At 39.2% G+C, this 26,163-nt stretch overlaps 1 protein-coding gene across 1 annotated transcript in view; it reads right to left on the bottom strand.

Moving 5' to 3' along the window:
- Positions 1-26,163, bottom strand: part of asz1 (ankyrin repeat, SAM and basic leucine zipper domain containing 1) — a 48,657-nt gene that overhangs the window by 5,369 nt on the left and 17,125 nt on the right. Inside the window, exons 4-11 of the mRNA XM_061894311.1 lie at positions 22,699-22,810; positions 8,732-8,843; positions 8,526-8,660; positions 8,327-8,451; positions 5,993-6,065; positions 5,612-5,668; positions 2,979-3,091; positions 361-466 (exon numbers count right to left, since the gene is read on the bottom strand). Coding sequence (XP_061750295.1) covers positions 361-466; positions 2,979-3,091; positions 5,612-5,668; positions 5,993-6,065; positions 8,327-8,451; positions 8,526-8,660; positions 8,732-8,843; positions 22,699-22,810 — 833 coding nt within the window. The remainder of the gene's footprint in view (positions 1-360; positions 467-2,978; positions 3,092-5,611; positions 5,669-5,992; positions 6,066-8,326; positions 8,452-8,525; positions 8,661-8,731; positions 8,844-22,698; positions 22,811-26,163) is intronic.

The following is a 26,163-nucleotide window of genomic DNA, read 5'->3' on the forward strand; positions in this document are numbered from 1 at the left end:
TCAGTATGAAGTGCTGCCATGCAAGCCTCGAAAGAAAATGTTGAAAATGAAGACGATATTCCCTGCAGTTGGGTGCATTTCTACACCATATTTGACCTTTAGATTTATGCTCATCCACCAACCTCTTTTTGTAATGTATGACAATTTCTACTAGATCGTTTACTAACATTATCATCAAGGAAAATGTCACATTCTATAACATGAATGCAAAGAAGTCAGAAAATGTTTCCTATTTGGCAACTCTTTCCTGTAGCCACACGCACTCAGGTAATATACTGTGTTGTGACCTCTGTTTACATCAAAAATACTAATCAAAATCAAAAGTAGTATTGTTAATTCATCAGAATGTGCCAAGTGTACCTGGGAAACGTGCGTGGGGAAGCGGCTGATGGTATCATGAACCCTTTCAGTCAGGCAGCAGCAGTGTTGCTTCAGTTTGATTAGGAAGTTAAGCAGCTCCTCGCTCCTGAAGAACATGTTGAAAAATGTGCAACAGTGAGGAAGACAACTGTACTAGCAGGCAAACTAAGTGAATACGTTGGTTGTAGGATTCTCCTAATACCAATATTTCAGTACTTTAAAAATAATTTTCTAAATTAAAAGGGTACCACAAACAATGACCCATTGGCTTTATTTTAACTAAAAATCTTAAAGTACATGAAACGTATGTGTGTAAGTAAGCAAACAAAGGCTCCTAATTTGGCAGCTGACATATGCAGTATCATATTGTGTCATTTGTCATTCTTTTATTTTGTCAACATGATGGACAAGCGGTAGAAAATTGATTATTCATCTACTTGTTCATTTACTTTTAATATCTGCTTACTTCCTGTTTTAACATGTTCTATCTACACTTTTTTTTAAATGTTATAATCACATATTCTTTTGTTTGGATGCTTTACATTATTTTTGGATGATACCACAAATTTGTAGTAGTTACAGGATCATACATTGGTCATATTTAAATTTCTTCTTTGTCCAGCGACGTAGTTCCTAAGTTTATAAACATAAAACATTTTAAAATCAGTAAAAAAAACATTTTGTGATGATAAAAAAAAATCTCAATGTAATCATTGTAGTATCGACTATATACAGCTCTTGTACTTGGTATCATTACAATCCATATCTGTGTTGACCCACCCTTTTGTTTACATTGAGGAGTGCTAGCTTGCTGTTATCAGGTAGGTATTGTATCCTCCTACAGTGTGTAGTGAGGCATGTTTAGCTATTTCTCGTCCTGCAGGGACGATTCTTGTAAGAAACAAGTGTGCGGAGTCTTTGTCTTAAAAGGCGGGGTCTGTTGCCTAGTGACATGTGACATCGAGGGTTTTAAGAGAGCTGTGTTTTTTAGCTTTAGCAGTTAGCAGCGCAAATCTGACGCCAGCTCTTTTGAATCTTTTCACCGGATGGTGTTACCTCTGCTTAATATAAAGATTGAATAAGCTGCCATTTCTGTCATATCTTCTTGTCAACAAACAGTATATTGTTTGGATGGCAAGTTTGTCACTTCAATCATTGATTTTTTTCAATATTCCCATTGTGTACGTGTTTTTGTCTGCTGTGTCACAGTGTGATATTGTCTCTTCCTATTTGATATCAAGTTCATTTTAGTGCAGTTCAGCATGTTGCTTTCGGAAGTAAATAGATATTTCCTGCAGTGAACTTGCTGCACTTATGACAATGTTTTGTTGACATAAAACCACATCAAAAGTATTGTGCCACAATACATCAAGCTACCACTGACGGCTTTGTAACGGACCTAAAAGTAATTAGATTACGCGTTATTAGTAAAAGTAATGGCATTCCTAACGCCATTATTACAAACACTGGTTATAGCTTGACCTTTATCGTTAGTGTTTAGGCCAAAATGCGTCCATTCTCCCTTTCTGTCGATTTACTTACAAGCATTTCTGCTTGTAAGTACTCAATGCGTGTGCGTTGCCGAACATGCTCCTCCGGTCGTAAAACCAGCAGTTACGACATGACGGTGCACGGTCATGCCTGTTGGAGGAAAACAATGGGCCTATATTTTTCAGAGGCAGTATAGTACCGTGTTTGATTCATTAGTACTGCGGTAATCTATTAGTACCAATAAACCATACAATCAGAGGTGGCTAAAAACATTGTTGCTCTTGAAAAGCACATTAGCAAACAGGTGAGCAGGGAACCTTCCATGATAAGTTGTTGTATTCCACCTCTGCCCGCCGTCTAGATATTGATCGGTGTTATCTTAACGGTACATTTGCCTTGGAGAAAAACACTCTGTCAGAGTGAAGAGTGTAAACAGTGTCAAGCGGCCTCGCCTCCCTTCTCTTGGCTCCTAGTTTGTCTAGCGGAGTGATGACAGCGCACCCGTACAAATATGTTATGTTGTGTTATGCTTTGTTGTTTTATGAAGGGAAATATGTGTGTGCTTTTATTTCTTCTTGTTTCGATGAATTGTCAGACAAGCAATGTGTTTGATTGGCCACCTTCACCATCTGCTGCACCATCAGACAGTCTGCACACTTTTGCTGCAGACCACTCGACATCAGTTTTATCGGTCGCTAAAAACTGCCTTCATGTCTACCACAGGTATGAAAAGCCAAAGTTGTCCTGAGTAAAGTGAGGACCCTCAGAAGAGGGTCAGGCCCTAGACAAGCCTTCCCCCGTGTCCTGACTCGGACGTCTAGCCTGGGCAGTTCACAGACCTGGTCTGGCTGAGTCTTCATGAAGTGATGGGGTGTGTTGAGACGGCTATGTTTGGATCTCTTCTTCTCAATGCAACCTCTCCTCACCTCTCACCGTACAAATCATCACATTTGAACCACTTCAACCATTAGATTCCCACTAAAGGTGATGAGTAGGGGCCAGGACAGGAAGATACTCGCAGGTCTGATGGACAACTTCCAGCCTTTGTGCTTCCAGCGTTATGTTGTATTACTATATCATTTTAGATAGTACTTGGTAGAAGCAAGAGTATCAAAACGTGTACTAACCCGGCATCTGACACTCCGAGTTGCTCAATTGTGTCCAGGTCCACCTTGTCCAAGTGCACCTGCTGCGCAGCACTCAGCAACTTCTGCTGCTCCTCTGGGTCTGTGATACCAACCTAGCACACGTAAACAGTAGGTATTCAATCAAATGAGTTGAATTTACCACGGTTAACAGTTTTAGTAGAAACGAGTCATCAGGCGATATCAAACTGCTGTGGATGGTTGGTGAGGTTATACTTCTACACTTAAAGGAGAATTACACTTACTTGACTCAAAGTCATGTAAGAGCTGGATATCAATAGAAGTATCATTTGCACCCATAAAGTCCTCTAAAAAAACATCCCAAAAACAATTAATTTACATGTCATGACGTGAATATTAACAAGAATTAGTAATATTCTTATTACAAGCGCCAACTAAGTTTTATTGGTGCCATGATCACACAGCTAACTAGCTTATGCTGCTATATCAACATGTTGAGCTGCTGCATCACCTCTAAATTAGTGAAAGTTTATTGTAGATTATAAATCATGCCTCTCACCTGGATAGCAGAAAGTTGTGGACAATAAATCCACAAGTTGGTTCACTTTGACCTGGAGATGACCAGAAAGACACGAAAAGACGCTCTTTTGCGACACTTTTTTTTTTTATTTTTTATAAATATAACCTGCGTGAGGGTTATGATAAATTGTTCATGTGAAGGGGAAGATATACACATCCCATCAGTCTTTATTCCAGTGAGAGAAGACATTGTACAGTAAGCGACTGTTTTATTATAGTTTGTATATCTTGTCTAGCACTTAGCAATAATGCTACATGATGATTAGTGTTTTAATAAAGCTGCAGCTGTTTAGCACATAGCTTCTAAAACTTGAAGATCATCCTCCTTATACGGAGCATCCGGAATGTATTCACAGTGCTTCACTTTTTCCACATTTTGTGTTATAGTCTTATTCCAAAATGGATTTGTTTTTGTCCTCAAGATTCTACCAACAATACCCAATAATAACCATGTGGAAATGTTGTATTGTTCTATTTAAAAATATTTGTCAATTTATTACAACTAAAAAATAAAACCACCACATGTACAGAAGTATTCACAGTCTTTGCTCAATCCTTTGTTGATACATCTCTGGGAGCAATTATACCTCAAGTCTTTTTGAATACAATACCACACGTTTGGCAGACCTATCTTTGGGCACTTTCTCTCATTCCTCTTTGCAGCACCTCTTAAGCTCCATCGGGTTGGATGGGAAGGTTTTCATCCCGGATGTGTCTATATATTTATGCATTCATCTTAGTCTAGTCAGGGAGGTGACCAAGGCCAAGTTCACACAGTCATAGCTATTGCATTCTTCTGTGGAGAGAGAAGAACCTTCCAGAAGGCCTGTATGGTAGAGTGGCCAGACAGAAGCCATTTCTTAGTCACAGCTTGCCAAAATGCATCTAAAAGACTCTCAGACCATGAGAAACTAAATAATATGGTTTGATGAGACAAAGATGGAATTTTTTGGCGTGAATGCCAAACATCATTTTTGGAGGAAACCAGGCACCTCTCATCACCAGGCCAATACCATCTCAACAGTAAAGCAGAGTGGTGGCAGCATCATGGTGTGAGGATGGTTTTCAGCAGCAGGAACTAAGAGAATAGTCAGGATAGAGGGAAAGATAAATGCAGCAATGTACAGACACATCCTGGATAAAAACCTTCCCATCCAACATGATGGAGCTTGAGGTGCTGCAAAGAAGAATGGTTGAAACTGCCCAAGGATAGGTGTGCCAAGCTTGTAACATCGTATTCAAAAAGATTTGAGGCTAGAATTGCTGCCAAAGGTGCATCATCAAAGCTTTGAGCTAAGGCTGTCAGTACTTGTCTAGGTGTGATTTTTTTTTAACAAATAAAAAATAACTAAAAAAAACAAAATAAAAAAACTTTTTCTTATTGACATTACGGGTTATTGTGTGGAGAATTTTGAGGACAAAAAAATAGTTCATTACATTTCTGAATAAGGCTGTAAGATAACAAAATGTGGAAAAAGTGAAGCACTGTGAATACCCTCTGAATACTCTGTATTCAGATTTAAAAACAGAAGTTTCTGGATCATCATTTGTCCTGAAGTAGTCTTTGTTGTCCCTCATCAAGTCTGCCATGATTAGTAGTCTTGTTGTTGAAGGAGAAGTGAACAATCGGACACGTCTTTGAAATTAATTTGCCGTTGTATGCTTAAACTGAACCAAAAAATGTAAATATTACATGTTCTTATGAATGTTACTACATTACATATATACTTAGAATGTGCATATAAAACATTGATGGAGGTGTTAGGATGTTTTACAACGCTTAAGAGGCGGAATATCTCGACTCCCATTGGCGCTGCGAGCTGACTTTTGCTAAAATGTATTTATGCTATAGAATGCATAAAAAAGAAGAAAAACGCATACGTTCGTAAGGACTGTGGATGATAGAGAAAATTCCAAAATAAGTACAGTTCCCCTTTAAAGTGATGTATCTTCAAGAGCTGGTGTCAATGAAGCACATCAGTGTCCTGTGTGTGTGGAAGTCCAGCCTGAACATGAGCAGCTACCCTCATTGTGTTCTTGCTGACATTGACAAAGAGGTTGTAGTCACCCTCTACCTTCTCCAGGTTCTCCTTGTCCATGGTCAACAGGTCGCTCCAGGTGATGTCCTTCTCCTGTGAAGGTATGGGAGAAGTTGACCAGGTGCAGCAGATGTGCCTGCATGGCCAACACCTGCATCTATCAAACTCAGCCCTCATTCTCCCATCCAGACCGCCTCAAGATACTGAGTGTTCATTTGGGTCAAGCCAAATCAGTCAATTTGAGCTATTATGACTATGTACAGTCAAATATGTAAACTGCACACCTCATTACAAGAATATGTCATACCTTCTCACATCGGTTACTGTAAAAGCTCACCTGCAGATCAGCTACCATAAAATCAGTGATGTTCCAGAAGGGAGATATGGGAACAATAGAAAACAAATATTTCTACGTACATGTATAACGTCAGTAAGGTGGCTGAGATGGAGGCCATGCAGGAAGAGTTCCAGCTCATCCAGTTTGGGGACACTGAGGGCAAAATAGAAATAATGTATATTATTTCAGTCTGTCAAGTCAAATACAAACCTCATTTCCATATAAGTTGGGAAATTGTGTTACATGTAAATATAAACGGAATACAATATTTGCAAATCCTTTTCAACCCATATTCATTGAATGTACTACAAAGACAAGATATTTGATGTTCAAACTCATAAACTTTATTTTTTTTTTGCAAATAATAATTAACTAAGAATTTCATGGCTGCAACACGTGCCAAAATAGTTGAGAAAGGGCATGTTCACCACTGTGTTACATCACCTTTTCTTTTAATAACACTCAATAAACATTTGGGAATAGAGGAAACAAATTGTTGAAGCTTTGAAAGTGGAATTTTTTTCCCATTCTTGTTTTATGTAGAGCTTCAGTCGTTCAAAAGTCCGAGGTTTCCGCTGTCGTATTTTACGCTTCATAATGCGGCAAACATTTTCAATGGGAGACAGGTCTGGACTGCAGGCGGGCCAGGAAAGTACCCGCACTCTTTTTTTACGAAGCCACACTGTTGTAACACATGCTAAATGTGGCTTAGCATTGTCTTGGTGAAATAAGCAGGGGCGTCCATGAAAAAGACGGCACTTAGATGGCAGCATATGTTGTTCCAAAACCTGTATGTATCTTTCAGCACTAATGGTGCCTTCACAGTGCCTTGGGCACGAAGGCACCCCCATACTATCACAGATACTGGCTTTTGAAGTTTGCGTCGATAACAGTCTGGATGGTTCGCTTCCCCTTTGGTCCGGATGACACGATGTCGAAAATTTCCAAAAACAATTTTTCCACTTTGCATTAGTCCATCTTGGATGATCTTGAGCCCAAAGAATCCGGCGACATTTCTGGATGTTGTTGATGAATGGCTTTCGCTTTGCATAGTAGAGCTTTAACTTACACTTACAGATGTAGCGACGAACTGTATTTAGTGACAGTGGTTTACTGAAGTGTTCCAAAGCCCATGTGGTGATATCCTTTAGAGATTGAAGTTGGTTTTTAATACGGTGCCGTCTGAGGGATCGAAGGTCACGGTCATTCAAAATTGCCAAGCTGCTTATGTGGAGTGATTTCTCCAGATTATAGGAAACTTTTGATATTATGGACCATAGAAGTTGATATCCCTAAATTTTTTTGCAATTGCACTTTGAGAAATGTTCTTAAACTGTTTGACTATTTGCTCACGCAGTTGTTGACAAAGGGGTGTACCTCGCCCAATCCTGTCTTGTGAAGGACTGAGCATTTATTGGGAAGATAATTTTATACCCAATCATGGCACCCACCTGTTCCCAATTAGCCTGCACACCTGTGGGATGTTCCAAATAAGTGTTTGATGAGCATTCCTCACATTTATCAGTATTTATTGCCACCTTTCCCAACTTCTTTGTCACGTGTTGCAAGCATCAAATTCTAAATTTAATGATTTTTTCCAGAAAAAAAAATGTTTATCAGTTTAAACATCAAATATGTTGTCTTTGTAGCATATTCAACTGAATATGGGTTGAAAATGATTTGCAAATCATTGTATTCCGTTTATATTTACATCTAACACAATTTCCCAACTCATATGGAAACGGGGTTTGTACAAAACATTGCAAATACAATTTATAAAACTTGCCAAAGTATTGAATGATGGGATATATCACTTGTTTTATGTTGCAAAGAGTGCACTCATTGAAAAAAGCCAGCAGGGGGAGACAAACACATTAGTTTGTGCAAGCTGAGAAAAGCTGGAAAGCCAAACTTAATTTTATGCTCCTGACAAAACAATCTGTTTTCTAATGCACGGGTATCAAATACAAGGCCCAGATTGTGTGTGTGTATATTTATTTGTGTGGAAATACTTGCTACATATGTGTATAATTATTTTGTTTATTATATAATAAACCAAAAAATATATGTAGATATACACAGGTGTGTATGTATATGCCTATAAATGTCTAGGTGTGTATATATATATATACATATATACACACACATACATATGTGTGTTTGTTATATATGGGTATATTTATTTTTATGATATTTATAAACAAACAAATATATATGTGTGTGGGTGAGTATGTGCAGTACACACGCACACACACACAAACACACACACACAAAGCGCGCGCGTGCGCGCGCTCGCAACATGCACTAAATAATACTGTTTTTGTAAAAGAGTAAAATATAGTATTTTCTTATTTACAGAGTAAAGCATGGCAGTGCCATGTACTACGATAATAATCAGCTTTCCAATGTTCTACCTTTCCCCAGAAGCTGATGGTGGCGGTTGAGTGTTTGTCTTGATGAAATTGGAAAGGGTTTCCTCCATTGTGCTGAAAGGCTGGACAGGATCAGCGATCATTGAGGAGGCCAGGATGCTGGAAATCTGCACACGTCATGTCACACGTTCACAGAGATTCCAGCTTTTTGGTAGATGAAGGTGATCAGGGTGTTTTTCACCTGTGTGTGATTGAAAAGCAAGGCCAGTTTAGCAGGGGTCATTCCCGAATTGGTCCTGATGGTGCTGTCTGCTCCCAGCTGGAGGAGCTTCAACACCGCCTTCTCTTGGCCGTTCCGCACAGCGAACGATAAAGCCTGACAGGAAACGCCGTAGTGTCCAGATGAGTGACAAATGCTGCAGCTGTACTTCCAACAACGTCACATACGGTGTATCCATCGCAGTCCTGCATGTTGAGGTCTGCTCCATAGGACGCCAGCAGGTTGATGACTTTGCAATAATCCTCTTTGGCTGCCAGCATCATGCACGTCCTGTCGGAACTGAAACACACAAGTTCAAGGGAGACATGTTGGGAATCAATCAATCAATGTTTATTTATATAGCCCTAAATCACAAATGTCTCAAAGGACTGTACAAACCATTACGACTACGACATCCTCGGAAGAACCCACAAACGGGCAAGGAAAACTCACACCCAGTGGGCAGGGAGAATTCACATTCAGTGGGACGCCAGTGACAATGTTGACTATGAGAAACCTTGGAGAGGACCTCAGAAGTGGGCAATCCCCCCCCTTATGTGACATTCAACGGGAACTGCACTTTTTTGGATTGTTATCGGTCATTTACAATCTTTATGTTGGATAAGAACACGTTTTTTTATTTTTATGCATTCTAAATCGTAAACAAACGCTAGCAAAAGTCACTAACAACGGAGCCAATGGATGTTGATCTATTGATCGTCTATATAGAGATTTTTTTTAAAATCCAAAACTCTCCATCAAAGTTTTATGTACACATGTTCAGTATATGTGTAATGTACCAACATTCATAATAAAATGTAATTTTTACAGTATTAATTTCACAGACAATTTTGTTCACTTTTCCCTTCAAAAACAAGACAACTAATCACGGCAAACTTGATGAGAGACAACAAAGACTACTTTGGGACAAATGATCCAGAAATTTCTACAAGTTTTATAAGCTAAACCAGTGGTTCTCAAACTTTTTTTGTCATCCCCCACTTTGGACAAGGGGGAGTTTTCAAGCCCCACCTGCCCACATCGCCCCAACAGAACGCTAATGCCAAGCTCAACATTTTCAAATTTATTGAACATCAAGTAACATTCAAGTTGTATACATTCAAACTCAATAACATAAAATAACATCAAGTTCAATAATAAATCAAATAACTGTGCAGCTGTGGTATAACTTGCATCAAGTTCAACAATAAATAAAATAACTACTCTGCCAGTTTTCTTTGAAAGAAATCAAGTGGCTTATTAACTTGATTGTGTCTCTTTAATTTGTTGGGTCTCATACTGTCTGTTGCTAGCGGTTTTAGACACAGAACACACAGGTGTCTCTCCTCTGCCCCCACCACCGTTGCCGTGAATCCAAGAGCAAGAAACCCTTCATCATATTTTCTTTTCGGTTGGCTTTTTGGTTGATTAAGCCCGTCAGATTTTTGTTTCTCTGCAGGCGCTGGCTCTGCCTCGACGACCTTTGAGTTGTGACTCACAAATTTAAGCATTTTGTGTAATTGTGGTCCACACATTAGCCTGCTACCTATCCACGTGAAAGATTGTTCCACTTAGCCCCTCCCCCATTAGTTACTGTTGCTATGTCTGTCAAACTTTCGCTCCTACCTAGAAATTTAAAGCTTAGAGGAAAAATAAGTAATTTACATTTATTTATATAGCAGATTTCACAGACAGAATCACAAAGTGAGTTACAGTGTGTATAGAAAATGAAAGCATAGTAAAAAAAAAATATATATCTAAGAATAATAAAAATAAATAAATAATTTTACCGTAAGTGAAATTTCCTCCCGTTCCTCGCGCCCCACCAGTTATGTCTCTATTCCCCACACTTTGAGAAACGCTGAGCTAAACAGATGCAGGTTTAGTCAAACACTAAGCAACCTGTAGCAGTATTGCTACTGTAAGTGCTAAACAACATATACAAACTATCAACACAATAAAATGGTAAACAAATGGTAAATGGGTTATACTGGTATTGCGCTTTTCTACCTTCAAGGTACTCAAAGTGCTTTGACACATTCACACACACATTCACGGTGATGGCGGGAGCTTCCATGCAAGGCCATCAGGACCAAGGGTGAAGTGTCAAGTTTAAGGACACAACGGACATGACTAGGATGGCGGAAGCCAGGGATCAAACCAGGAACCCTCAGGTTGATGGCATGGTTGCTCTACCAACCGAGCCACGCCACAATCCCTTACTGTACCATGTCCGCTCTCAAAGAGATGTCGACCGAAGAGATGTTTACCAAAAGACTATAAACCACTACTATTTCTCCTAAGCTTTGAACCCTGAAGTTTATAAAACAGTGCAGATCATTTACTGATTTTTCTTCACTGACGATGCAAATAGTTTAAAAAAAAAAAACAAACAGAGACGCTGAGTAGGTGTGTTATTGTTTGTGCTATGGCACCATCTTTTGCACGAGTTCGCTCACTGCAGGATGAAAGGCTACAATATTTTCTTGTGTTTAGTGCTCTGAAAATGAACTACTAGTGCCGTTCCGACTTCTAGTCGTCCATAGCGTTCCTACTCGTATGGTTACTTCATTTATCACTCCAAGCGATGTTTGTAAGTTTTACAATATAACTAAAACTATTCATACTAACTAAATTGTCCCATGTCTGATGTCTATAGCTGGGTTGCAATCACCTGACCATAAGGGATATACGGGCACTTCCAGGTTTCAGGCGATGGTCTAGAGCAGTGTTTCTCAAATGGGGGAACGGGTACCCCTGGGGGTACTTGAAGGTATGCCAAGGGGTATGTGAGATTTTTTTTAAATATTCTAAAATTTGCAACTATTCAAAAATCTTTTATAAATATTGAATAATACTTCAAAAAAATATGAATGTAGGTTCATAAACTGAAAAAAAATACAATGCAATATTCAGTGTTGACAGCTAGATTTTGTGGACATGTTCCATAAATATTGATGTTAAAGATTTCTTTTTTTGTGAAGAAATGTTTAGAATTCAGTTCATGAATCAGATGGATCTTTATGAGAATCCTCAACGAGGGCAATTTAAGTAGATGATTACTTCTTGTTTATTTACCTGAATCAGTGCAAATTTGGACATATTTTGAAAGGTTTAGAGGTAAATATAAAGCGATCATGAAAAAAATATTTAAAATGGGATGGAGTGGATTTTTACAGTCTTAATACAAATATTTTTTTAATGATTTAAATCATTTATCATCACCAAGAGGTTACTGCTCGCGACAACCTCACTTCATTTGACACTCACGGTATTTACAGAAGAAAAGATTGGAGGCACATCATGTCTTTACATCTGAGGGGTCCACAAATTAAACAATCGGTAAAAGCCAAACTTGGACTTATTGGTACATCGCTAAGTAACTTATTCGATTGACACGACGAGTGTAATGCTGCTGTGATCATGATGCTGATGGGCAAGGGATACATTTGTTTGCAGTTATTTCCTTCTACAAATATTAGTTCAGTCTACAACTCATGTCTGCAGTTGATTTTATGCTGTGAAGTTCATATTGTCTCATTATTTAGCTGTAGATGTCCATGTTGTTCAGCAATGTTTGCTAGCGATTACAAGATTCAGTTTATGCTGTTGAGCCTACAAGAAATGTATTCATATACTTTAATACTATTAAGGATATTTTCTTCATGCAAACAAATATCACAAAAGACATAATGTCTTTCCTGCACAACAACTAAGGTTTTAGTTTGTTATGAACATGGACAAATACGGTGGATTGGACTAACATTCACAATATTTATTACTAGGGCATAATATGACGTTAGTTTATTTGCACAAGCAGGTCTTCTACAAACCCTGTTTCCATATGATTTGGGAAATTGAATAAGATGTACGGTAAATATAAACGGAATACAATGATTTGCAAATCCTTTTCAACCCATATTCAATTGAATGCAATACAAAGACAAGATATTTGATTTTGAAACTCAAACTTTATTTTTATTTTTTTGCAGATAATTAACTTAGAATTTCATGGCTGCAACACGTGCCAAAGTAGTTGGGAAAGGGCATGTTCACCACTGTGTTACATCACCTTTTCTTTTAACAACACTCGATAAACATTTGGGAACTGAGGAAACTAATTGTTGAAGCTTTGAAAGTGGAATTCTTTCCCATTATTGTTTTATGTAGAGCTTCACTCGTTCAACAGTCCGGGGTCTCCGCTGTTGTTTTTTACGCTTCATAATGCGCCACACATTTTCGATGGGAGACAGGTCTGGACTGCATGCGGGCCAGGAAAGTACCCGCAGTCTTTTTTTTTACAAAGTCACGCTGTTGTAACACGTGCTGAATGTGGCTTGGCATTGTCTTGCTGAAATAAGCAGGGGAATCCATGAAAAAAACGCCGCTTAGATGGCAGTATATGTTGTTCCAAAACATGTATGTTATCTTTCAGCATTACACTTGTTGCTGGCATCAAATTCTATCAGTTTGAACCTCAAATACCGCATGTTGTCTTTGTAGCATATTCAACAGAATATGGGTTGAAAATAATTTGCAAATCATTGTATTCCGTTTATATTTAGATCGAACACAATTTTCTAAACTCAAACGAAAATGGGGTTTGTAGTTATATTTAGGCTTAGCAACCACAAAAGAACCCAAACTAAGGCCATCGCTTGTCCTTTCTTTACATTTGGTTCTGCTCTCAAACACTACTAATATAGTAGAGAGAAAAAATTAACTGCATCACAGAAAGTTTCTTAAACAAATCAAATGTTCAAATATTTTACTAAGTGATGACTGCAGACACGAGGATGGTCCGATGGTATTCCAAAAGATGATGAAAGTAGGGCTGGGCGATATGGCCTTTTTTTAATATCTTGATATTTTTAGGCCATGTCACGATACACGATATATATCTCGATATTTTGCCTCAGCCTTGAGTTAATACTTGATGCATATAATCCCACCAGTATGATGATTCTATGTGTCTACATTAAAACATTCTTGATCAAACTGCATTAATATATGCTTATTTTAAACTTTCAAATCACAACTAAGTCAATTGACCAAAACTGTATTTATTAAACAGTTATTAAGCAGTGGCACAAACATTCATGTCACTTCCAAAACAGAAAGTGCAAGATTGTCAGAGACATTTTAAAAGAAGCTGTAAGTGCACTTGTCTGAATAATGTCACCAAGATGACCTATCAAAACAACACAAAATTAATGTGCACATTTTGTACAGAACGCCACTACAATAGTTTAAAACAAATAAAGTGCACTTTTGTGCATGATGTCACACAAGATATTTCAATAACTGTCAAGTAAAAATGAGCTGCTGAATAGGTTCCTGCGGACGTTATCTACTTCTGTTGACTTTTTTTTTTTTCCATACAATTAAAATGTATAAAAAAAAGAGAAAATTAAGTGTTCTTGTCTTGGATAAGGACTGTGGGTGATAGGCAGCATTTTAAAAAAGTGCAGTTCTCCTTTAAAAAACACAGTTAATGTGAACAATGAAGGTGAATGAGAGGATTCGGTAATTTTGGTAAACTTGATGGGACATATTAGCGGTATTGCAATTATTACAGCACAGTTGTTGCTGTGTAAGACTGTTGATTTAAGTAATCTGTTTGCTCTTGTATTCAAGTATATATAGTAAATACTTCACATGTATCACTGGTTAACAATGCATCATCGAAAACAGCACAACCCAGGATGACCATAAAGGTGAACATGAAGTGATGTACTGTGATGGGGCGGTTGACGTTAGTCCCAGATCATCTTGATTTAGGGAGTAGTCTGGGAAAGACTCTGTGTTGGTCAAACACCTCCAGGGGGACAAAAGTTAATGTTTTATGCCAATTCACGCAAATACAAACACACTGTGCGTACATTCCTCTGCACTAAAACACTGTTCACTTCCTCTTCGACCAATGAGAGGAGGATTGATAGCATCATTCATGTCCACTGTCAGATACATCACCACACAAGGTCTTTCTCATACAGTGTCTTGTCAAGGGGAGAAATATATAGCTCTTATCTCTTCAACTGTCAGAGGCAGAGCATGGTAGACCAGGTTGTTTTTGAACAAGACCCAACTACAGTATGTACAGTCGTGGTCAAAACTTTACATACACTTGTAAAGAACATAATGTCATGGCTGTCTTGAGTTTCCAATAATTTCTACAACTCTTTTGTTGTGATAGTGATTGGAGCACATACTTGTTGGTCCCAAAAAATATTCATGAAGTTTGGTTCTTTTATGAATTTATTATGAGTCTACTGTAAATGTGACCATTATGAATTTATTATGAGTCTACTGTAAATGTGACCAAATCTGCTGGGTAAAAAGTATACATACAACAATGTTAATATTTGGTTACATGTCCCTTGGCAAATTTCACTGCAATAAGGCGCTTTTGGTAGCCATCCCCAAGCTTCTGGTTGAATGTTTGACCACTCCTCTTGACAAAATTGGTGCAGTTCAGCTAAATGTGTTGGTTTTCTGAGATGGACTTTTTTCTTCAGCATTGTCTATACGTTTAAGTCAGGACTTTGGGAAGGCCATTCTAAAACCTTAATTCTCACCTGATTTAGCCATTCCTTTACCAAGTTCTACTGTTGGAACTAGGGCTGGGCGATATGGCCTTTTTTTATTATCTCAATATTTTTAGGCCATATCGCAATACACGATACATACCTCGATATTTTGCCTTAGCCTTGAATTAACACTTGATACATATAATCACAGCAGTATGATGATTCTATGTGTCTACATCAAAACCTTCTTGTTCATACTGCATTAACATATGCTCATTTTAAACTTTCATGCAGAGAGGGAAATCACAATTCAGGGTATTGACGGCGTGGCGCAGTGGGAGATTGGCCGTGTACAACCAGAGGGTCCCTGGCTCAATCACCACCTAGTACAAACCTCGTCACGTCCGTTGTGTCCTGAGCAAGACACTTCACCCTTGCTCCTGATGGGTGCTGGTTAGCGCCTTGCATGGCAGCTCTCTCCGTCAGTGTGTGAATGTTTGTGTGAATGGGTAAATGTGGAAGTAGTGTCAAAGCCCTTTGAGTACCTTGAAGGTAGAAAAGCGCTGTACAAGTACAACCCATTTATTTATTTATTTAATTGACCAAAACTGTATTTACTAAACAGTTATTAAGCAGTGGCACACACATTGATGTAATTTCCAAAACAGAAATTGCAAGATTGTCAGAGACATTTTACAACAAGCTATTAGTGCACTTTTGTGCACGATGTTAAAAAGATGACATATCAAAACAACACTAAAGTGTACTTTTTGTACAGAATGCCACTACAATAGTTTAAAACAAATAAAGTGCACTTTTGTGCAAGATTTTGTGGGCGTGTGGAACTGAATGGAGATGTTGTGGCGTGTAAGCACTCTTCATTCTCTCGCAGGTGCCTTTTTCAAATAATACTACACATTAGCAGTAATGTTACTTTTTCTAGCAACGCTTTTTCCCCAAACTTGACAAATTACGGTTGTCTGTTCGACATATAACAACTTGAAGCCAAACCACCGCCAGACGATGGACCCCCTGCTGTCTATATTGGGAGTGAATTCTTACTTCATTTGTTACCAGACTTGCACCTTCTTTCTCTCGTATTACCACTCGCATGGCTCCGCTAGCATAACAGCTAACGTTAACCATGCTGCTACCTCTCTGCTCTGCGAGGGCGTATACGTATGTGACGTATGACTAGGGATGATACTCGAAACCGGTTTTTCCGGTTGTTCGATAAGAAAATAACTGAGTCCTCGGACTCAAACCCTTTTTTGATAACCGGTACCCGTTATCGAGACCACTACAGTAAAGAAAAAGAGTTTGTTCTTTATTCGAATCCGTCCCGACCAGAAATGCTCAGTGAGACATCACAAGAAACAACGTCACGTAGCTCAGTCATTGGGCGCAGATAGCGAAAGCAGGAAAACAACGGACGGGAAAAAGCGCCCCAAAGTGTAATAAAGTTCAAAACAAAAGACATAATCCAATGAATAACTTTACTGAGAGATTTGAGTAGGGTACAAACACATGACCAACACTTTTACGACCAACCGGAAACATAGCAACCAGGCTAGCAATGCACCTCCTTTACAGCAGCTGTCGCAACGTTCTTAAAGCAACCGCAGCACATACATAAATATACAACATATCCCCCTTTTTTAACTTTTGTTTTTCTTTCCTTGTAAACAAAGCAAAATCATACTGTATATGTGTTGTCAGTCTAATTATAAATTATGCATACGAGGCGTGTTGGCTGAGTTCTTGACGTTTACTGCCGAGTGACGACATGCAACAACACTTTTCGGGGCTACCGCGCATGCTCGTCACTCCTGTTGCATGCTGGGTAGTGTAGTCGTTATATTCCCTAGCTCATAAAGAAATAATGTTAACTCAATAGTGTATTTCTTTTTTTATTTTAGCATTGTAACCACATTTTCAAACACCTTTTCTCTTCATAGAATTTTCTTTCAATAAAGAAATAAAGTGCAAAAATGTCAAAACATCATAAACAGTTATGTCAAATAATAGCAGAAGTGCACTTTTTAGAGAGCTGTATTATTTTCAGTTCGGTGCCCAAGGGACTGATTTTATTTAACACTAGATTATTATTTATACACCTATAGTGATCACAGAGACAGGTTATTTTTGTGTTACTGTATGTCTTTGTTTTTCTGAAAAATCCCACTTAATATATTTTGGGTAACAACAGTCAAGATTTTTTTTTTTTAGGGGGGTAACAGTCAATATTTATTAGATTTAATTTTTTTCTTATATAATAAAAGTGAGCTTTTGTCAAACCAAATATTGTTTTTTTTTCCATGTACAACAACCTATCTGGACTCGATAAGAGAATCGATAAGGAATCGGTTCAATAAGAGGATTCAATAATAGGCTCGAACTCGATAATTTCTTATCAAACATCATCCCTACGTATGACGTGACAGTATGTGACATATGTAAGAAGGTGTGCTTGCTGTCTGTGTGAAGGAGAGACAAGAAGGAGAGGGAAGAGCCTGTAGTGTAATGCCAGCAGTTAAAAGCAACTGTGTGAGAACATATACTCGAATATCAGGATATAGTCAATTCCTATATTGCACGGAGACAAACCCGCGATATATCGAGTTTATCGATATATACTAGGGGTGTAACGGTACACAAAAATTTCGGTTCGGTACATACCTCAGTTTAGAGGTCACAGTTCGGTTAATTTTCAGTACAGTAAGAAAACAACAAAATCTAAATTTTTTGGTTATTTATTTACCAAATTTGTAAACAATGGCTTTATCTTTTTAATATTGGGAACACAATAATAACTATACCCACATTAATCCACATTAAACTGCCTCAAGTTGATGCTTTGATTAAATAAAATGACAAAACTTTTCTTCTACATATAAAAAGTACAAAATTAAACAGTTTGAGGTCAACTCATCATGCTTAATGTATTACAGCATTTGGGAAGCCTGTAGTTGATTTTTATTATGTAAATGTTATATTTTTGTCAACATGTGATAGCAGGGACCCTGCCATTCAAAACTAGGCTGCTACATTACTAATGATTAATGTACCTATAGCTGAAAAAATAGTACAATGGCAATAGGAGAGACTATTTATCCCTGAACACCATGGAGTTCAAGTCAAATAACAGACAGGGCTTTGCTGCCCCTAACACGCACGCACCCACACACACAGCAAAATGAGCTAATATAACGCTAAAAGCTAATTAGCCTTCACCTCAAGCAAAGACTGCGAGCGAGCTGAGCTGCAATTGAAGTTTCTAGAACGTCAACATGCTCATAGTGATGTAACTACAACGTTGACTGGGAGGTGTTTATTATAATTTGGGGAGAGTACGCTGTCTTATGCTCACCTGCTAAACACACATCTGCTCGACGCTAAAGCATTGACTACATGCGCTCTGACTACGCACTGCTGATTGGCTGTTATCGCTTTGTATGTAACCAATCATATGGTTGTGTGGGTGGGACAATGTTGGGCGCTGACACAGAGGCAGAAGAAGCAAAGCAGCTTGTTAAGACTTTAGCTTAGAAACTCGTTCGGTACACCCCCGTACCGAAATGGTTCAATACAAATACACGTACCGTTACACCCCAATATATACACATATAAAATAAACTATTTTATTTAATATTTAATATACTAACTGCTTCCATTATACGAACTGCTCCCAAAACCCAACCTATGCCAGTTCCATTGGCAGCAAAACAGGCCCACAGCATGATATTACCACCACCATGCTTGACAGTAGACATGGTGTCCCTGGGAATGAAGGCCTCACCTTTTCTTCTCCCAACATATTGCTGTACATTGTGGCCAAACAGCTAATTTTTTGTTTCATCTGACATCACATGGACAAAGAAAAGACCTTCTGGAGGAAAGTTCTGTGGTCAGATGAACCAAAAATTGAGCTGTTTGGCCACAATGCCAGAAGCTTGTAGATGGCTACTAAAAGCACATTATTGCAGTGAAACTTGCTAAGGAACATGTAACCAAATATTAATATTCCTGTATGTATACTTTTGACCCAGCAGATTTGATCACATTTTCAGTAGACCCATAATAAATTCATAAAAGAACCAAACTTCATGAATGTTTTTGGTGACCAAGTATGTGCTCCAATCACTAACAAAAAAAAAAAGTTGTAGAAATTATTGGAAACTCAAGACAGCCATGACATTATGTTCTTTACAAGTGTATGTAAACTTTTGACCACGACCGCATGTGTTTTGTGTCCTGTGACGACAAATTAAATGATGCTGTGTTTCGCCGTTAGATTTGTAGAGTCTTAATAGGAAATAAGTGGTTGGTTAAACTGTCGATGTAACGTCTGCTCGTTGTAACATTTCCAAATGAAAGCACAAAAGAAAGACAGAGCGACAAACAATTTTGATGGACCTCACACGGCAGGTCAAAGCCACTTCCTGCCTTCCTGCAATGGAGCCCATGTTGTATGTGAACAATTGCAACAAGTGGATAGTGGACCCCACATCGTGTTTGTTGCAGGATTGGACTTTGTTTACACTGAGGCAGGGGAGAAAACAGCTGGTGTTAATCTTTGGTTTTATCCCTACTAATTAAATCCACGTACATCCTTCTTTGCACTGATGCTACAGTCAAGCATGCACAAGCAAGTTGAAAGTGTTGAAAGACAGGCTGGATGATGACGAGAACACAAATGACCGTAGTATGCCCGCTGGACTCCTGCAGGTCTGCACTGAATAAAGCTTTTCCAGTAAATTCACACATCCTTTGAATTGTGTTTGTTTGTCTGAGCAGTGGCATGCAGTGGTGTGCTTGCCATAACAGGACATGACACACAGACAAACACACTCACTGCATACTGTTACCATATGTCAGCAAGTCAGCAGACACTTTATACATAAAATGATATCTACTGTACACATTTTGAACAACTCAAAAGGTGTAAAACAATCAATTGAATATGTTTAATTGACTGAGATTATTTTTAATCTCTCATTTTAAGGATGCAAATATTCTATCATATATCTTTTTCCATTTTTAAAGTTAAGTTAAAGTTAAAGTACCCATGATTGTCACACACATACTAGATGTGGCGAAATTATTCGCTGCATTTGACCCATCACCCTTGATCACCCCCTGGGAGGCGAGGGGAGCAGTGGGCAGCAGCGGTGCCGCGTCCGGGAATCATTTTTGGTGATTTAACCCCCAATTCCAACACTTAATGCTGAGTGCCAAGCAGGGAGGTAAAAGGTCCCATTTTTATAGTCTTTGGTAGGACTCGGCCGGGATTTGAACTAGGTAGAGTAAATGTAGATGTAAATGGTCCACAATGTAAAGTGGTTTACAGGTGTGTTTACTATCTGTACCTTGTTTGCTATATTATTAAAAAAATACTTTGAAAATATGCAATTAATTCTTACTATATTTGCTGTCACAAAGTTTTCAGCAAATTAATTAATGACTTGCAGCCAAGTAAAACGTTTGAAGACGTGCTTGGATTACATTTTGACACCAAAATTGCATCTGTGTCCAAATATTGGGGTTCTTTCTTCAACAAATGTGAAATATGCAAACAATAACCTGTGATTGGACATGATTAATCACAGCTCAAGATTGTGATAAATCTGTATAAAATAAACAATCACTTGACAGTCAACATATTCTTGTCTCAAGGTGCCACACATTAGAATATGCAATCATTTACTTCCAAAATATTTGTCTTTATGCAGAAAGACTCAGAGCTTGTCTGTATCATGTCATAAAATCTAAAATATGACTAAAAAGCCATATTTTAATTTTATGACAATTAAAACTAAAAATGAAGAAATAATTTTAATTAATCATAATAAAAAATACCGCGAGCACTGTCGTTAGACCAGAATCTTAATACCGGTAGTCCGTATACATCCCTAGATACACGTAATAAAAGGTGTTTGATGTTTTTGCTGCTAAATTAAACACAACATTAGCGCCACACATAACATTATGTTGCTACTGGTCCCACGTTTCCTAAAAATAATGTTAAAAAAAAAACCCAAAGCCTTGTCCAGCTCTTTACCGACATATAATATTCATGCTTAAATAACTTTTACTACAAATGTAGATCGCCTCTAAATATCAGCCTCCTTGTCTCCCAAGAATAAGTAATGGCCCTGAAAAAACAGATCAGTCGATCTCTATGGCAAACCTTTTCTACTTTGTACACACTGCGACGATAGGACCAAGCCCTGGGTGTCAACATCTGTGTGATGTTTATCCTGCATGTCTAGTATTCGTGTAGTCGGACGGGGTGTTGCCTAAGAGTATATGAAGGTGTGCCCAGTTATTAAGCAGCTTCTTTTCCTCCTAAGGCCATGTCCACACAAACACAGAGCTTTTCAAAAACTCATATTTGGGGTTAAAACGATCTTCATCCACAAAAGTGTAGTTTCAAAACTGTCTGTCTAGACACAAACACATTGACCTGCTGTCATGCATTTTGCCCAACCAGAATCCTAAAAAAAGCAGCATTTGCTGACTTGGTGGCATTACACCTTCTAATATGTTTATTTTGATATACTTCAGACGTACAATGACATGTACATTATCTTTAAAACCATGCTGCACGTACACAGAGCCCTGGGAACATTATTAAAGAGGGAATGCACGCCTGTGCTGCTGAAACACAACACTCATAGAATTATAACATGTCCAGCAACATGGTGATGTGTTACATGTGCAATGAAGTGTACATTATTTCTAATATCAGCATGCAGTAACGAGCCATGGAAACCCTTCTGCATGTTTAAGTGCCTGTATAAAGCGCACAGACGTGTGTGTACCGCTGCAAAACTCTCATGGAATTATAAAGCATTTAATCATGGATATAGTGATATGGTAAATGAGGAATAAAGTGTATATTGTTTTTAACATCAGTACACATTAAAAGGAGAACGCTAAATCATATTTTTTTAGTTGCTTGGTCGCTTTTTACGAGTGTGCACGGTCGCTCCCGGCTCCATCTACAAAAATGGAAGCGAGACATGCAAGTGAACTTCATGATTTGTCGTTAAACAAGGACTAAAAATATAAGATAATGTTGCACCTTTCTTATGACACACAGCAAAAAGTCTTGCTTGTCAAACTTGTCCCATCAGGTGGAGGTTCTACAGCGATCGTATCCAAAACAGCTGACTGTCATTTGCGGGAGTGTCCCAAAGACCATTTTGATCAGACTTTATTAATGTTGTGTGAAAGGAGCAGCATGTTTACGTTCAAACATACATTTAGGCATCTTATAGTGTGTTTAAAGGCGGCAAGGCAGTGTTGTTGAGCTTGGAAATGTAACGTCATCACAAGTCTCTGTCTGTACCATGTAAACGCATACAATAAGCGGAGAGTTTTGCAACTCTACTCTATGGCCAGTGTTTGTAAAAGTCTGCGTTTCTTAAAGACAAATGTGTCTGTGTGTGGATAGGAGGCCAAAACGCAGAAATAAGTATGCGTTTATTAAGTATCTGTGTTTGTGTTGACATGGCCGAAATGGGACAACAAGAACACACATTTCACTCACTCAAATGAATGTTCAGAAATGCTACATAATTGGGCTCACGGTATAAAAAAAAGCATCGGACATGACTCACCTGTCCACCTTGTTTGGATCAGCGTTTCTGGAGAGTAGGAGCGCCACACATCGGGCAATTTTCTCCTCCTCGGCTTGGGCAGTGCAGCCGGCCATGAGCACTGTCCAACAGTCTGTGGACAACAACATCGCAGCTTTTAGATGAGCCTTATGAAATAATTTCCATGAAGACAAAAGATGACTACTCACAAAGGACAATGCAAGTATAAATAGACTAAATATAGAGATATAAAATACAACATGTATATGTAATATTTACATAATATATGTACAGTTAATTATATATCCTTAGATATTATATTATGTGTATATCATATATACAAAATATAACAATTAACATGTACAATATTACAGTATATGTGACAGCTGCAGCATAAAATAGAGTAAATCCAGCATAAAATAGAAAATAGACATTAAATACAAAGAGAAGTAGCTAACATAGAAGGTGTCACGTGACAGATATCATCTATTGCTGTATGACGAGTGATTAAACAGCTGGATGGAGTGCGGAATTAAGGAGTTCTTGAATCGAACACTGTGGGAACGAAGCTGAAGGAGCCTGTTGGAGTATGAACTCCACTGTCACTCAATTGTCTGGTGGAGTGGGTGGGCAGGATTGTCCATGATGGCCAGCAGTTTGTCCAGTGTCCTCCTATCCCTCACTGACACAAACACCTCAAACTGCGTGCCAATAGTTTGGCCGGTTTTCCGGATCAGTTTGTCAATCCGGTTCGAGTCCTTTTTGCTGGTGCTGCTCCCCCCAACAAACCACTGCAAAGTACAGGGCACTGGCCACAACAGACTGATAAAATATATCCAACAGCTTGCTGCACACATTAAAGGACCTAAGCTTCCTCAGGAAAATGAGTCTGCTCATGCCCTTCTTGTAAACAGCTTTGCAGTTGTCCTTCCAGTCCAGTCTGCTGTTCAAGTGGAGGTGTTGTTGCCCACTCACAGACTGGGGTATGTCTGTGAGGAAGTCAAGCAGCCAGTTGCATAGGGGGGTACTGAATCCAAAGGGGGCCAGTTTGGTCACCAAATGCTGCGGGATGATGGTGTTTAATGCCGAGCTGAAGTCCAGAAACAACATCCGCATGTGCGTCCTTTCCGTACAGATGTTCCAAGCTCAGGTGTAGTGCAGAGGAGATGGCGTCCTCTGTGGAGCGGTTAGGGCGATAAGCAAACTGGTATGAGTCGAATGTGGGGGGGGAAGTCTGGAGACAATGTATTCCTTTACCAGCCTCTCGAAGCACTTCATTGTGATGGGGGTTAGTGACACTGGGTAATAATCATTGAGGGAGGAAATTGTGGGTTTTTTAGGCACTTGAATGATTGTGGCCGTCTTAAAACATGATGGTACCACAGCCTGGGTCAGCGAAATGTTGAAGATGTCTGTGAGAACCCCAGCCAGCTGGTCTGCACATCCGTTAAGCACCTTGCTCGGAATGTTATCAGGTCCCGCTGCTTTCCAGGGGTTCACTCCCGTCAGGGTTTTACGAACATCCGCTGTGTCCAGGTTGAGCGTCTGCTCATCAGGGCGAGGGACGGAATTCTTCGCCGGAGTGGTGTTAAGTGCCTCAAACCTCGCATAGTAGTTGTTTAGGTTATTTAGGAAGGTGATGCTGTTGTCACAGGGACAGGGGACAGTCCGTGATGACCTGTATGCGTCCTGAGTTGGCTGCTGTTCACGTTGAATAGCCATGACTGCTGCGCCAGGTCCATTACTAACCACATTGTGAAGTATGCGGACAACACAACAGTAGTGGGCCTCATCCGTGACAACAACAACATGGACTACAGGGAGGAGGTGAAACATCTGGTTGACTGGTGCAGAACCAACAACCTGGTCCTTAACGTCAACAAAACCAAGGAGATTATCGTTGACTTCAGGAAACACCAGTCTAGCCACGCTCCACTCTTCATCAACGGCACAGCGGTGGAGATGGTAAGCAGCAGCAAGTTCCTGGGGGTGCAGATAACTGACAATATAACCTGGTCCCTACACACCGGAGCTCTTGTAAAAAGAGCTCAGCAGCGCATGCACTTTTTGCGCCAGATGACAAAAACACAGCCCCCCCCCCCTACAGAGGCATTATAGAGAGCCTACTAACCAACAGCATCTCTGTCTGGACCGGAGCCTGGAGGGCCTCAGACTGGAAGTCTCTCCAGAGAATGGTGAGGACGGCGGAAAAGATCATCAGGACTCTTCTTCAACCTATCCAGGAGATTGCAAAAAGCCGCTTCCTGACCAAGGCTCAGAAAATCTGCAGAGACTCCTACCACCCCCACCAGGGACTGTTTTCACTGCTGGACTCTAGAAAGAGGTTCCGCAGCCTCCGAAACAGAACCACCAACTTTTGTAACAGCTTCTTCCCTCAGGCCGTAAAACTCTTGAACGCATCACAATAATCCCCTCAACCCCCCCCAAATGGATTAACTCTCTAGAATATAAAGACAATATACAAACCCCGTTTCCATATGAGTTGGGAAATTGTGTTAGATGTAAATATTAACAGAATACAATGATTTGCTAATCATTTTCAACCCATATTCAGTTGAATATGCTATAAAGACAACATATTTGATGTTAAAACTGATAAACTTTTTTTTTTTTGCAAATAATCATTAACTTTACAATTTGATGCCAGCAACACGAGACAAAGAAGTTGGGAAAGGTGGCAATAAATACTGATTAAGTTGAGGAATGCTCATCAAACACCTATTTGTAACATCCTACAGGTGAACAGGCTAATTGGGAACAGGTGGGTGCCATGATTGGGTATAAAAGCAGCTTCCATGAAATGTTTAAGTAGTTCACAAACAAGGATGGGGCGAGGGTCACCACTTTGTAAGCAAATTGTCGAACAGTTTTAGAACATTTCTCAAAGAGCTATTGCAAGGAATTTAGGGATTTTACCATCTACGGTCCGTAAAATCATCAAAAGGTTCAGAAAATCTGAAGAAATCACTGCACGTAAGCGATATTACGGACCTTTGATCCCTCAGGCGGTACTGCTTCAAAAACCGACATCAGTGTGTAAAGGATATCACCACATGCGCTCAGGAACACTTCAGAAAACCACTGTCAGTAACTACAGTTGCTCGCTACATCTGTAAGTGCAAGTTAAAACTCTACTATGCAAAGCGAAAGCCATTTATCAACAACACCCAGGAACCCCGCCAGCTTCGCTGGGTCCGAGCTCATCTAATATGGACTGATGCAAAGTGGAAAAGTTTTCTGTGGTCTGACGAGTCCACATTTCAAATTATATTTGGAAACTGTGGACGTGGTGTCCTCCGGAAAAAAAGAGGAAAATAAACATCCAGATTGTTATAGGCGCAAAGTTCAAAAGCCAGCATCTGTGATGGTATGGGGGTGTATTAGTGCCCAAGGCATGGGTAACTTACACATCTGTGAAGGCACCATTAATGCTAAATGGTCCATACAGGTTTTGGAGCAACATAT

The sequence above is a fragment of the Nerophis ophidion genome, linkage group LG03, assembly GCF_033978795.1.
Source record: "Nerophis ophidion isolate RoL-2023_Sa linkage group LG03, RoL_Noph_v1.0, whole genome shotgun sequence".
In the NCBI taxonomy this organism is placed as follows: Eukaryota; Metazoa; Chordata; class Actinopteri; order Syngnathiformes; family Syngnathidae; genus Nerophis; species Nerophis ophidion.